This window comes from Asparagus officinalis, chromosome 1 (assembly GCF_001876935.1).
Source record: "Asparagus officinalis chromosome 1, Aspof.V1, whole genome shotgun sequence".
Taxonomy (NCBI): Eukaryota; Viridiplantae; Streptophyta; class Magnoliopsida; order Asparagales; family Asparagaceae; genus Asparagus; species Asparagus officinalis.
In genome coordinates this window covers 23,686,749-23,702,879 of record NC_033794.1, presented here as the reverse complement: position 1 = coordinate 23,702,879, position 16,131 = coordinate 23,686,749, and the positions used below count along the sequence as shown (strand labels likewise).

At 34.9% G+C, this 16,131-nt stretch overlaps 1 protein-coding gene across 1 annotated transcript in view; it reads left to right on the top strand.

Annotated features, from left to right (window-relative positions):
* Positions 1–504, top strand: part of LOC109821416 (CDPK-related kinase 3-like) — a 17,011-nt gene extending 16,507 nt beyond the window's left edge. Inside the window, exon 11 of the mRNA XM_020387604.1 lies at positions 163–504. Within this exon, the coding sequence (XP_020243193.1) occupies positions 163–306 (144 nt within the window). The 3' untranslated portion in view covers positions 307–504. The remainder of the gene's footprint in view (positions 1–162) is intronic.

Sequence of the window (16,131 nt, the reverse complement as noted above, 5' to 3'; positions counted from 1 at the left end):
GCAAACCACCAAAGTGGTGAGGCGGTGATGAACAGGCAAGGGATTGGTATTTTTGCATAGTACCCCTCAAACTTTGTGATTTACATGTGTTCTCCATTCTTTTTTTTTGTTTAATTAACTATTTACTTGGGGTTATTACACCTTTTAAAATTGTTTATGCAGGAAATGAACCTTCCCCCATCGGCATATTCCATTATGCGTGACTGGATCAGGCAATCAGATGGCAAGTTAAGCTTTATTGGATACACCAAATATTTGCATGGTGTAACAATAAGGAACTCCAACATGAGGAATAATCGCCAATAATGATGTTATTTTTAATTATTCATTGATCATGTAACTGTTTTTCTACAGATCATATTTTCTACAAGTATACAGAGATAGCAATTTTCATATCTCCACCCTTTTTGTCTCTTCCCTCTTTGTAGAAATGCTTGTAAAGGATGATATGTATAATTGACTTGGAAAAAGAGAATTTTTTCAGTTAAGGAAATGCCTACTTGTCAAAACCTTTCATCAGTTTTCCTCAATGCCGACCTTAATTTTATGGTGCTTCTTTAGCTATGCTTTCGACGATTTAGTCAGAAAAATGCCCTACGGATGATTCTTAAATAACATGGGGTCTACTAAATTTTTTTAATTTTATCGTCTTCGGATTGTTGAAGTTATATTTTTCTAAAATCTGAGAGGAGCACATTCCTAAGAAGCCTTTGATTGGAAAAATTAATTGTAAATTTGAACATCTAGGGTTTCCCCCTGTAAACATGAAAGAATACAGAGGGTGTGCCTCTATCATAACGATGATCTTAGGCATAATCGGTCTCAATATCCGACTAAATGTGGCTGTCAAGGTCCTCGTCCTCTGCAACCCCAGCCCATTGACAAGGTCTCATTGTGTGCACCATGAGCTCGCGTAGAAGGTCTACCATTTTCGTTACGTGCACCTTGAGCGTGCTGAGAAGGTCTACTCATTTTCGTTACATGCACACTTTGCGCTCTACTATTTATCTCCGAAGGTGTTGATATAGTGTTGACAGTCTAAGGTCTCTGATTCGACTAGTCCTGCATATGCAGAAGCTCCTCAACCAGCAATCTAGACATGAAATAGCAAATTAGTGGGTTATGTCAAGATAGAGCAAAGAGCAAATAAGTTGAGATGAGTTTGCAAATATATATTACTATATATATATATATATTTATATATATATATATATATATATATATATATATATATATATAGTATATATATATATATATATATATATATAATATTATAAGAGAGAGAGCAGAGAGAGATGGAGCATATATATATATATATATATATATATCATTATATATATATATATATATATATATTTTATAGATATATAGAGAGAGAGAGAGAGAGCAAGAGAGAGAAATATGGAGAACTGAGTACCACAAGCTTGTGCTTAGAAACACACTTGTTGTAGTGACTCGTGGCTAATCTTGACCGCTATATTGCATCAACCACCCTTCACCAACTCCTATGCTAGATGTAGGATCAAGATTAGGCACATTCACATTACCAGTTGCTTGAAGCGCAAACTGGTAGCGCAAGTTTCTCATTTTTCTCATATATAGATATAATTATATATTATATATATATATATATATATATATATATATATATATATATCAAGCCTTTATACTTAATGCGTATACAGGCTGGAACTGGCGCCCAAGTTTAATGAATTGGTAAAAACGTATATGATATCTCATGGAGTTGTAAATTCTTTGAAACTGCAAGTAGTCAACATTTCATTAACAAAATTCTGGTTTTCACATTGTTTGTGTCTTTCTAATTCTGTGCATATTGTTTTACTTAATTTTATGGTCTATGCATTATTTTTTATGAGATATGAAATAAAATCACAAAAAAGATAAAACAGATAGCCCATGGACCGGAGTGGACGAAACTGGTTGGTCCGGTAATAGGTCAAACCTTATACTTGACTTCCACAAAATTGAAGGCATCCTAACATTTAGTTTCCAGTAGCAACAAATTAAGCAATAGCTAGCTGTTCTAAAGTACAGGCATTTTTTCATCCAAAAAAAAGGCAGTTAGGGGAAAATAAAAATAAGATGTTACCGGGTCACTTCATTTATACAAGCACTATAAAAAAACAAGGGGAAAAGAGAATTTTTTTTGGAGAGAGTGTGTACATTAAGAGGCAAAAAAAGGTAAAGTTTGATCATTTTTCAAGCATGTACACACTCTCGCGCGTGCGCACGCATACATATATATATATATATGGGAAAAGTGAATCTAAGGTGACACCCTAGGCTCCCACCTAAGAACGCGGCCTAAAATCACATCATTCCCTATTTTTTTTTGCGATCCGCTCCGTTGAACTTGATCTACACGTTTTTAAATCTAAACACACCAATTTTGGGGTGAACCCGTCATGTTTTGACCCTTCATCCACTCACCGCAATTTTAACGGTTTCGAACGAATAGAACTTTTTGGTCGACTCAACGAATGGTCAAAACATGACGGGTTCACCCCAAAATTGGTGTGTTTGAGTTTAAGAACATGTAGATCAAGTTCAACGGAGCGGATCGTAAAAAAATATTAGGGAATGATGTGATTTTAGGCCGCGTCCTTAGGTGGGAAGCCTAGGGCGTCACCTTAGATTTACTTTTCCATATATATATATATATATATATGAGAAAAATGGGTATGCTTGGTACCAAGCACAAATATATATATATATATATATATATATATATATATATATATATATATATAATACTATTATAAAAGTGTGTTGGTATGTTAAAATATTTCTTCCAAAAATACCCTCTAAATCACATACATGTATCCATAAAACACATACTTGCATACATATAAACACATACATATACATGCATACATTCTTAATAATAGCATAACTCTCCTATTAATTGTCAACAAAGTATCAACTTAAAATACCATTAGTGCATGCATTCATGCATACTTGAAATGAGAGTTACATTTTCAATTGTAGTTTTTATTTAAGTGGCAATTACATTTGACTATTACGGAATCCAAAGAGTCTGCTTTTTTTATTTATCATAATAGCCCTTACTTGCAAGCTATATAAATTCACTCATTTGATGATTTAGATTTATACTCACCTCTTACAACCCTAACAGCATCCTATATATTTATAGAAAAATACTGAAACTTCATAATTTTTTACAGATAAACCCCTATATAGTTCAAAACTTAAACCTTAAGAAGATTTAAAGAAGTATATGATCTAAATTGTAAGAAAATTATAAATAAGTCCTCAAATGTTGTTATAACTACATTCAAAATGAAACTCTTTCATTAATTAAATAATGAATTGTGTAAAGTATTAGAACATAAAACAAATATATCCACGTGCAACGCACGTGCAACATTATTTTCCAAAAAATTAATTCACAATATGATATATGCTATCAACACTATGAAAAGCTCAAATCTTAGTTTTTCTTGTCCTTTTTAATTACCCTTTTTGTCCAACCAAAATCAGAACCCGAACTGGCTTATCCCAGCTCCAATTATGATCTAAATACTAAAGTGTTAGTATGACTTAAATACGAGACGAATTTGAGTTTTATCTGCAACATGAGTTTGTTTGCTTAAGGAGGTGCTAACTGACAAGATTATTTCAAAATCTTATTATTAAGGGGATAATCAATTCCTATTGGGCGATGGATAAAAGACAAAGAGTTTAATTATAACTTTTTCATGCACCTAAATTTCCACACCTAGTTGAGTTCTTATTGGTCACGACTTCAACTCTGCTGCTGTATCAAAGAAGCAATCAGGATCTTTTGCTACATACGTCATCCGAACCTCGTAGCTGCGGTTACCACATCAATCTGAAAACCAGAGAACAATGTTCTCTTAAGAAGCCCTTTTTTTTATTTATAGGTTTTGGCTCTCTATTTTGTTCATCCTCTTGAGAGAGATTGTGTAGGGTTTTTTGGGGTGTATTTGAAATTGAGTGATTGAGAGATTTTAACACTGTATTCTTCACAATTTACTGAAACTATTCTCCTTCCTCGCACGTATATCCATGTGTATTTGTCTGCTTGATATTAGTCTATTGCTAGAGATCGATTTCTCATAATATAAAGAATACCGGTGTGTGTGTCTATATAATATATATAATATATATATATATATATATATATATATATATATATATACGTATATATATATATATTATGAGAGAACATGGGGAGAACCTGGGTCGTATCAAGTTGTGTTCAAGCAACTTGACAGTGATGTGCACCTAATCTAGCCCCTACATCACACCTCCGAAGATAAAACCTCAAACTACCTTCCCAAACTGCCAATGTAGATGTAGGACCGGCATTAGGCCACATCATCGACATACAAAGTTGCTTGGAATAACTTGGTTACAAGTTTCCCATTTTCTCATCCTCTCTCTCTCTCTCTCTCTCTCTAATATATATATTATATATATATATACTATATATAATAAAGATAGTTATATATATAGTATATATAATATAAATGAGTACGGCACTTCCAACTGAGTATTATTTCTGATATCTTCAATGAGTATCAAAATAAGAGCATTTGCTACACTCTGTTGACAAACACACCTAAAAATTAACTAAAAATAGATTAACTTTGAAGGATTTATTGACTCAAAATAATAGGCCAAATTAAAGAATATATTTTTTCGTCTCATCATACTACATGCTTGGTAATTAATTTAATAAAGAAATAGCAATATTCATGAGTGTTTATAGTAGACGAGTATACCTTACTGTGCATATTGTAATAATATTAGGATGTGTAGTCACATTGAGATAAAGATTTCATCCCTCTTGTGTCTAGCTTTTAGAAGTGATTTCTTGTAGGTCTCTTAACAAAAAATCAGTAGATCACCAAAATCATTCTCTGGTGTTAGACCAGTACTTTGCACGGGCACCGCGACTATGAAGTGTGGTGATATGTTAGAATCCATTTAGTCCAAGATTGACTAAAATGGAGTGTGAATATGAGTTTATTAGAGATTTGAATTGGCTGAGTTATTCTAAGTAGATCTCTAATAAGTAATGCAAAAAAGAAAAAAGAAAAATTTATTTTGCTGTTAATGATTAAACAACAACATCGTCCCCTAGCACTAATCTAAGTAGCTAACTAAACAAATTTGGTTTTGCTAACCATTGCCTTAAGGGCAATGTTTAAGAATAATTAATACTCTTCATGCATCTTCACTAGTACCATATTGCTCCAAGAACGAGTAGATTAATCATTTATTTTGCTTATTTTACAAGAAATTTTATTTCTTCACTAAAAGTAAGAAAATAATACCCTAAGAAAGCAAAATTACAATATTGAGTATTTAGCTAATACACAAAATTGAGTATTTAGATAAACACAATTACAAAGATAAAGTAACTACCTTTATTTATCTTAACGTCGAGGAGATGCAATGCCAATGTGTAAGTATTATATGTAAGTATTTAGATACACAAAATTGAGTATTAATTTAGATAAACACAATTAGATAAACAAAATTGAATATTATCTACCTTTATTTAGATAAACACAATTACAAAGATAAAGTAACCACCTTTATTTATCTTAACATCGAGGAGATGCAATGTCAATGTTTAAGTATTATATGTAAATGCCAGGAGGTGGGTAGAGAAAGATAATTGAGAAGAAGATAACTAGTGTTTTTTATGATTGATGAGGAAAGTTTATTTCTTATAAAAACAAATAAAATAAATGGCTAGGTGATACTCTTTTTACTTTTATTCAAGAAGTAAAATTTCCTGTAAAATGAAGCAAAGTAAATGGTTGTAATAGATTGGCACAACTCAGTGATTCAATCTATGGAGTATATACGGTGCTGGCAGAGGTAAGTGGAGAGTAGCAATTATCCTTCATTAACCATTGCAACGGTTAGCAAAACCCAAGCAAATTACCTAGAAAATTTTACAGTGGAGATCTGGGTGCAACTAATTTCATAGGATCTAAACTTATCACTTAACTATTAATTATAATTAATACCCAACTGGAATTTTAAGCATGCCAATTAACACAAAAAAGGAAAGAAAAAAAAAACACTCTTAATCTATAATGATGCAAAAGCTCTTATCCTGGTTTTAAAAGTATTATAATGACGATGAGAATCTGGTAAAAAGTCAAAACCCTTCATCATCACACCAATCTTCTCTATTGACGTTCAAGATTATTCTCGGAAAAACCCGGAAAAGGGCATCCTGAGATCAACCCTAACATTCATAATTAAGAGAAAAAGAATAAATACATTAAATCTAATTAAACAAATAATAATGCGCTGAATCTGAAGCAACTTACCTAATTACTGAAAGTAAGTCTTGGATCTTCTGCAATAACTGAAGAATTAAAATTAATGGAAACTATGATTGAGGGGAATGAAGCCTGGTCCGAGATTTTTTTTTTCCATCACATCTCTTCTCATATTAATAGTAACAGAAAATTTCCCCCCTTTGCTGTGAGAAGAGATGTAGAATTAAATGAACCCCGAGCCAGACAACACACCCCTCAAAGAGAAAGCTTCCTGTTTCTTTCACCACTCTTTGGAACTATCATATGATTTGATGACAGATATATAAAAGACAACCCCCAAGAGATCCGGCTTTTTTCAAGGGTTTGCAGAGCCCTGAAAGGAAGAGAGATTTAAGATAAGAGAGAGGTGATCATGAATGAAATGATTACCATAAGAGTGCTGTTACGGGGACCCAAAATATGGGACCAATGGAGGGGACAGGTGAGGTGTCCCCTCCCTATTGCATAATGAGTTGGTCATGCCAACTCATTATGCAATAGGGAGGGGACACATCACCTGTCCCCTCCATTGGTCCCATATTTTGGGTTCTTAAATCATTTTCCTTACCATAATCCTGAGAGGGAGAGAGAGAGAGAGAGTCAATAAAAATGATAAATATCACAAAACCTTGTTTAACTTTGGACGATTATCAAGAACTCCTCCCTAACTTTCAAAATATTAAAAAACCTCCTCTAAGTTTGGTGGCTATCAGAAAACCTTCACCATTAAGATTTTATCAGAAAACCCCTTTTAGCTTTGAGATTTAGGGGCGTTTTCTAACAAAATTCTAAAGTTACAAGAGTTTTTCTAATAAAATCTGAAAGTTAAAGGTGCTTTGTAATAATCCCTATAGGAGTTTTCTGATATTTTAAAAGTTAAAAGGGGTTTTCGATAATCGTCTAGAGTTAAGGGGAGTTTCATGATATTTACCCCGTTAAAAACAAAAGATAGGGACGGATGAGGCTTGTACTGGTAACTTATTGAAGAGGCTAAGCTTTGATGGTGGGTAGAGGTGTAAATAAACCAAATAATTAACAAATAGTTCAATAATTATTCAAGTAATTATTCAGTCATATTCGATTCGATAGTTTATTTACCACTAAATAAATATTTTTAGTATTCGAGTTTACTAACGAATATAATTTAACCAGATATATATGCAATTCGTTTGTCTATCAAATATTCGTTTAAAATTTGATCATCTATTATTTTTATTATTGCACATATGATGTTATATTTTTAACCCACTTACCATCTCTACTTAGGATTTATGTACTGATTTTAAGACTCAAATAATCTTAAATCAATTTTCTAGTGAAAATTTTGGTTTAAATATATATATATATATACATCATATTTTGTAAAGGAATAATTTTTATTTATGAATTTAAATATTATTTGAGAATTAAATTCTTGAGTGGAATAAATATATATACTTCGATATCCGATAAGTATTCATGAATATTCATGAATATTTATCATATACAAGGTATTCGAGTTTGAATTCGAAAAACTCCATATATGGATATTAGAGTCCACATTCGAATTCGGTAATTTTAAACAAATACAAATGCGAACACCTTAGTATTTGATTCGATTCGATCATTTATCACCCCTAGTGGTGGCTGGTAAGTAATTAATAGAAGGGATGAAAGATGGGGGACAAATGACAATGAGTTTCATGAGGTGCTATCAAGCAAATTAAAGTACCTATTTCTACATCGAAACTCCAAAAGTTAATAGAAGCTTTTGTGAAATTAACGCTTAATTATATATTAATAATTAATGAGAAGAATTATACATAAGTAACGATAATATGCAGGTCTGCAAAAATCCAGCCTAGCTATACTCAAGCCTAAGATCTAATTAGCGCTTACGTGACACAATAGTCCAAAAAAAAAAAAAAATGTCCTTCACAAAACCTTGAGCGTAATCGACACTCCAAAACAATTACTGATAAAGGCCTGTACGTAGTCGAAAGCACAGCTTCAAATGGAGTCGACTGCTCGATCGCGTAGGTATACATATGCCAATGTCCCATTTTGACTCGTCTCATATTGTACTCGCGATGAACGAGCTCCTTTTTCACCAGGATACGAAAATACACCCTCTCCACAATCATCAACAAATAGATCACTCCATCGTCAACAACACTGTTGAAGGATTTGAATATTTGCTGTAGTAGCTAGGTTTACTTGTTGTGGCCGGTTCCTATCATTTGGGGATATTTAGTTGCAAATAATTCTATTTTATTACATCCTACACCATATGTGTCATCATCTTGATAATGGTTAAATTATCACATTCTCTCATGCATGATCTGTGGTCTAATTATTTTTCTGCATATATACATGTATGATCAAAAGAAGGTTTGTTTTCTACCTCTAAATATTGGTTGCATAGGAGGATGTGGCATGCCTCAAATCTCTCAAACTCTTAATTAGGCGCATATATTCATTCCCAAGCTTAAATCTTTTGTGTTCCTAACTGGTTCAAATCATCATTTGGGGTACCTATTAATTAGTTGCAACTGGTATTGTACCAAACACTTTATGTACCCCCTTGGCAAAAGAAGGAATCAATTCATACATTCTCTCTTCCCTGTCATAAATAAAAGCTAATGTATATAGCCTTTATGTTCGGAATTCAAAGTTGAGTTTGAACTAATTAATTAAGTCCCTCACAAACTTGTGTGCAGAACGGGCTGAAGACCTGAGCACGGGCAGTGCGGATTCCAAGGGCAAGAAGCGAGCACAGTTTGTAGTACTCCGGTGTGCAGTACTATTAGTCTTGGATTCTGACCGCAGAGGCTGAGGATGAGGAGACCAAGCCGGAAGGTTTTGGTCTACACAACGCTAGTAAATTATATCGAGCCTTAAAATATATAGCCTAAGTTTGAAATATATATATATATATATATATATAATATATATACATAAATTAAAACAAATGAAGGTAGCTAGGGGACATCCGGGCAGAGGAATTGACATTTACGTGTTGTTGCTTTGCAATCGTCTCTGTCCACAACGATTCCAGACACAATATGTGGCGCTATATTATTATTATTATTTTTTAAGAGAGCTGACTAATGCAAGGCAGCGTCCTCTCCTCAACTGTGAGAGGGAGGGGAGAGAGAGAGAGAGAGGGAGGGAGAGAGAAACAAGAGAGGGCTGCACGTTCTCCCGCCGCCCACCCCGTGGAGTAGACTGCCGCCATGCCAATCATGTCGGGCGCCCTTACTACGTTAGATGTAAGGCTGAACTGTTCAACGCAGAGCAAAAATAAAATGTTGTGTATCCTTTACTCTAGGAAAAAGTCAAACCTCTAAAATTCACTGTAGTCTAGAAAGTATTCTTCTAATTCTTTATACAACTTTAAACATCATTACCCACTTTCTAGTTTTTTTTTTTTTTTTGGAAATTGCTTCCGGCCTCTAATTTCCTAGTAACTATTCAACCCCCTCCCAAGATTTTTCCAACGTTTTCAAAACCATCAAAAGTAAACACATTATTCCCTAAGTCCTCAGAACACAAAACCCAAGAGTTTTAAACATACGAAGACCATAATACTATTTCTCTTTTTCTCTTTTTTTTTTATCTGTGATGATTTGAAAGGGTTTCTTCCGTCCCTTTCTCCGATTTATTTCCCTAGATCTTTAATTTCTTCGAGAACTGATCATTTAAATTGTTCAGACCGGAGTTCAATCTGACCGATTTGTTGAAGATGGCCGAAGAGCAACGGTGCCAAGAGGCTCATCGCCTCTGCGCCAACAACTGCGGCTTCTTTGGGAGCCCCGCAACCCAAAACCTCTGCTCCAAATGCTACCGCGGCTTCCGCATGAAGGAGGAGCAAGCCTCGTCGGCGAAGATCGCCGTCGAGAAATCTCTCCAGGCCTCGCCGTCGTCGGCCGTTCGTGACAATCTGCCCGTCCGCTGACATCACTGCTCACCGTCAACCCGCGCGCCGGGCCGGCGAAGGGCCATGTCGCCGGCCAGGGGCCGAAGCTCCGCCAGGCCGCCAACGAATCGGTGCTCGGCGTGCGGGAAGAAGGTATGACCGATGTGTTGTCCCGCATGGGTGGCTGTGGTGGTGTTAGAGTGCACCGTCTCGCCGCTGGGGTCCTGGTGGTTGTCGCTTGATTTGGTGGTTGTGCTTTTTTATGTTTTTTTTATATAAGGGCCTGTTCGTTTGCCTAAAAAAAAGAGGGAAATCAAAGAAATGGAAAACTATTAAAATGAAGAATTGTTTTTGGAGTGTTTGGTTGGCTAAAAAAGAAGGAAATCAAAGAAATGAAATTGAAATGATGTTAGTTGTCACCTTATTATTGGATGATGTTTGTGAATTTTTAAGAAAACTAGTTTTGGAGTGTTCGGTTGGCGAAAAAAAATAAGGAAATGAATTATAAGAAACCTATTTCCTGTAGTTTCTTGTTTTCTTTTGTTCGGTTCATTCTTAAAAATAAGAAATGAAATGAGATGAGATGAGTTGTCATTGTATTATTGGGTGATGTGAAGAAAGATTAAGAAAAGTGTTTTCATAACTTTTTGGGATGAAAATGAAGAAATGAAATGTTAATGAGATGAGGTGAATTGTTATAATATTTTATTGGATGATGTGAGTGATTTGAAATGATGAGAAGAGATGAGTTGAGTGATGTTTGGATGAAAATAATATTTTATTAGATGTGATGGATGAGTTGTTAGATGAAAATAATATTTTATTAGATGTGATGGATGAGTGGTTAGATAAAAATCATATTTTATTAGATGATGTGGATGAGTTGTTGGATGGAAATAATATTTTATTAGATGTTGTGGGTTAGTTTTAGGGATGGAAATGGAGGAAATGGTGAGTTTTGAGATTTTCACCATTTCCATTTCCATTTCTTGGTTTTTAGAAAACAAACGAACATGCCCTAAGAGAAAAAGGGGGAAATGATGAGCATGGTTTTAGGTGGTGGAGATGATGGATGTTATAAAAGGCGTGATATATGATATTTAGCTTATTCATTTTAATTTCGTTGTTTTGGTTTTTATCTATTTAATTTCAATTGATGGTGTTTGCCTTGTGGTTGGTGTGTTATCGATGGATGCGTTACGAATGGAAAAAGAACATGTAGAAGAAGGTAAAATGTTAGTTCGTGCGGTTCGGTGGGTGTTGTTGACGTAAAGGGTGAAGCTCGACTCAGTCATATAAGAATGATAGAATGTGCAAATGTGAAAATTCTAAGGGTTGGTTGTTAAGGTTACGGGTTGGTTGTTAAGATTACGAGTTGGTTGTGAAGGTTACAGGTTGATTGTTAAGGTTACGTGTTGATTGTTAAGGTTACGGGTCGGTTGTGGAGGTTACGGTTGGTTATGATGATTACGGGTTGGTTGTGGAGGTTACGCATTAGTTGTAGAGGTAACGGGTTGGTTGTGGAAGTTATGGCTTGGTTGTGAATGTTACGCATTGGTTGTGAAGGTTACGCGTTGGTTATGAATGTTACGGGTTGATTGTTAAAGTTACGGGTTGATTGTTAATGTTAACTTCACAACCAATGTGTAACCTTCACAACCAATGATTATCCTTAACAACCAACTCGTAACCTTAACAACAAACATGTATCCTTCACAACCAACCCGTAACCTTCATAACCTTAACAATCAATCTGTAACCTTAACAACCAACCCGTAACCAGTAACATTCATAACCAACGCGTAACCTTCACAGCTAACCTTTAGAATTTCCATAATTGAAAATTCCACCTTAGGAAATTTGATCAATTTATCATATTATTTACCATTTTAGTCTTAGTATCCATATAGAATCATACCTCAAATTGCCCTCAAAAGGTGACTGTCGGTCCCATTACATTGTCACAGGGGGTGGAAATAATTTTCCCCAAATATTAAAGTAGTCACAGTTCAGTGATAAGATGATTCTTACAAAGTACAATAAAAAAATATGAATTAAACACTCTAGCCAGTCACATAGCCAAGTTGTCAAGGCGATTAAAGTGGTCATGTGATTAAAATAGCCAATCTAGAGTGAATAAAATGTTACGCGTTGATTGTTAAGGTTACAAGTTGTTTGTGAAGGTTACGGGTTGATTATTAAGGTTACGTGTTGGTTGTGAAGATTACGGGTTGGTTGTGAAGGATATGTGTTGGTTGTTAAGATTACGAGTTGGTTGTGAAGATTACGGGTTGGTTGTGAATGATATTATTGGTCTCTTTGTTTTGATGATGTTTAACAAATAATTTACCACTAATGTTATTTGTCTAGTATTTATGTTTATCTATTTATTGTAGACAAACAACGAGTTAGAGGATGGATGGAATTGCGCATTCACGATCATATCCAATGGAGGTTGGCGGAATTGTGGAGTGAAGCCTACGTAATTCAAAATTAAAGATTCAAGTTCAAGCTTTATCCGTAAGTGTACTAAGATAGAGCTTCGTTGAAGATCACAAGATTGGGTAAATTTAGTTTTAGGTTTTATATTATGCGTGTTAGTACTTTAAGCTCAATCATATACATACATGCACGCTTTGGTTTTGTATATATATAGTTATATATATACATATATATATTTTGGTTTGATAGTTTTCAAGTTTTAATATGAAATAATTAAATATAATTAGAAAACATATTTTTGTTTCTTTTGGTTTGATAGTTTTCAAGTTTTAATATGAAATAATTAAATATAATTAGAAAACATATTTTTGTTTCATACTTACATGCATATATATGATTTTATCAATATCAATTTTATTTAGTTCAATGAAATCATATTTACTTTTGAAATGTTTGCAAAATATACAATTTTGTAAAAATATTGTTTTCTTGGTTTATGGACTTAATAACAATTATACACATCTTTTATTAAGTTTATATAATCATTTTGTAATGTTTTAAAACATGGTTAAGCTAAAATGTTAAAACTCATATGTTTACATTTTTATGTTTTGGACTATTTTGCAAAATAATGATATTTTTTATTTGGGAGGTCCTTTTTTGAAAACCAATTGTTGTAGCATGTTTATTATCATGTCTACAATCATTTTTCAAAGTTTATATTTTTTAGAATTTTTTTGATATTTTTAAACATGGTTTTAAAATCAGAAAACAACTTTCAAAACCTGTTTTTCATATATCAATTTGCGGTCGACCGTCACGGTCGACCGCCACGGTCGACCGCCCTTGAGTCCAGAGACTCAGCATGATTTTCAGAGGCTCATGGTCGACCGTGGCGGTCGATCGGATGCAGTCACCTGCTAATGTCCAGAGCCAAAGCTCTGTTTCTGACCTGCTCGCGGTCGACCACGCATTTCCTACGGTCGACCGCCGAATTATCAATCAGGTTCCAACGGTTCTTTTCCTGAGCTGTTTTCCTTGGGTTTTTTGGTATTTTCTGTTGGGTTTTTGGCTGAGGTTTTGGGAAGCTATAAATACCCCATTGCTCTCATCTTTCAAGAGAGCTAAGAGAATGTGTTAAAAGAGTTTAACAAGGGTTTAAGCTTGTTTTATTTTTATTTAAAAGAGTGTTTAAGAAGCTTTTAAGCATTTGAGAGTTTGAGTTTGTGAAATTAATTTCACAAAAGCTTGAGGAGATCCTATTGGTGCTTGAGCATCCAACTACTCTTCCTCGATCTCTTGATCTATTGAGAAGTTTTTTAAACTCTATTTCTAGCTCTTTTATATATTTGATTTTCATTGTTATTAAGCTAGAATTATCTTGAGTTTAATTTTGATTTATATCTCTTTGTTCACACACAACCTATTGAGCTTATTGTATTTACATTCATAGTAAAATTAGATTGTGGGATTGTGTAACCTAGAGAGTGAGCTTATAATTCATTCTCATCCATTGTAGAGAACAAATACTTTGTATTGTGCCTTATTGTGAGATTCATTTTGTATTACACTAGTACACTGAGAGGAGTGTGTGGTGAGAGACGGGGTTACTTCCAAGAGGAGTGGCGTCGGTTGACGAACCTAGGGAGAGGTTATATCCGAGCACTTGAGGAAGGACACGGGGTGACCAACACTTAGAGGGTGTGGAGTGTAGTTACATTGTGATATTGTATGGTGTAAATGTTATTCGGGTTAGCGTAGAAAACCCGGTTGTGATAGTGGATTTCTCCCCGGGGGTAGGGAGCGGAGACGTAGGACGGAAGGTCCAAACTTCGTGATCATATTATGTGTTTGTATTGTTTATATTACCCTATCATAATTATATCTTTAGTTTAGATTGTTTACCATTGTGTTGTTTATATATCCTTGCATATATTTCACCATATATGATATATCTCTTTGTTCATATTGCATATTCTTACTCATAACATATTGTATATCCATCTTACAAGAATAATTTATTAATAAGTTTTAATTGGTATAAAATCAGATTAAATTAGCATAAGACCCTAATCACCCCCCTCTAGGGTCTATCAGATATGTGTTGGTTGTTAAGGTTACGAGTTGGTTGTTAAGGTTACGAGTTGGTTGTTAAGGATAAGCATTGGTTATGAAAGTTACGCGTTGATTGTGAAGTTAACATTAACAATCAACCCATAACTTTAACAATCAATCTGTAACCTTAACAATTAACCCGTAACCTTCATAACCAATACGTAACCTTCATAACCAACGTGCAACCTTCATAACCAATGTGTAACATCAACAACCAACCCGTAACCTCCACAACCAACCCATAATACCTTTACAACTAATGCGTATCCTTCACAACCAACCCGTAACCTTCAAAACAACACGTAACCTTCATAACTAACCCGTAACACCTTCACAATCAAGACGTATTCTTTACAACCAACCCGTAATAACCAACCCTTAACCTTCACAACCAACGCGTATCATTCACAACCAACACGTAACCTTCACAACCAACGCGTAACCATAGCTGCTTCAACCTCAATAATACTTGGCCTTGGTGGAAGAGACCTATGAAGGTTCATGATCTCTTCAATAACCCTATTAACTAATTACAATAAAGGACCGATCTTTCTTCAAAGTTTGAGAAACCCAGATGAAAAAAGATCACTAGAGGACTTATGAAGAGAAACCCACATAAAAAAATGAGATACTATCAACTTGTAACCTCCTCCACCGCCCTAGGCACCACCGGCCCTAGGTCTTTCACCTTGATCCTCATTTCCTTGTACTCCTCCCTTCCCCCATCACTCTCTTCAAAGCCTCGATGATCTCCTCCATCGTCTCCACCACCGTCCCCTTCCTGCCATCGCCCTTCCTGAACCCCTCCCACATCCTCGCCCCTATCCCCATCACCTCCACGACCATCTCCACGTTGATGAACTGCTCGTGGAATAGCGACCACATCACCATCGGGACTCTAGCGCTCACTGATTGTCTGCGACTCAATGGCCACGACCTCCTCGATCTCGAACTCCTTGCCGTTGGAGCTCTAGAGGATGATCTTCTTCGAATTGTTAGCGGACGCCATCGGGGAAAGGGACAGAGGAAAACCTTTCAAATCATCACAGATAAAAAAAGAGAGAAAGAGAAAAAGGGTATTATGGTCTTCATATGTTTAAAACTCTTAGGTTTTGTGTTTTTGGGGCTCAGGGAATAATAGGTTTACTTTTGGGGGTTTTTGGAGCGTTAAAAAAGTCTTGGGAGGGGGTAGAATAGTTGTTAGGAAATGGGGGGCTGGAAGAAATTTCCCCTTTTTTATCCTTTTCTATTTTCTTCTTCTTCTTCTCCCTTATCTCAAGGTAATTAACCCCCCCCCACCCACCCAAAAAAAAAAAAAAAAATTAA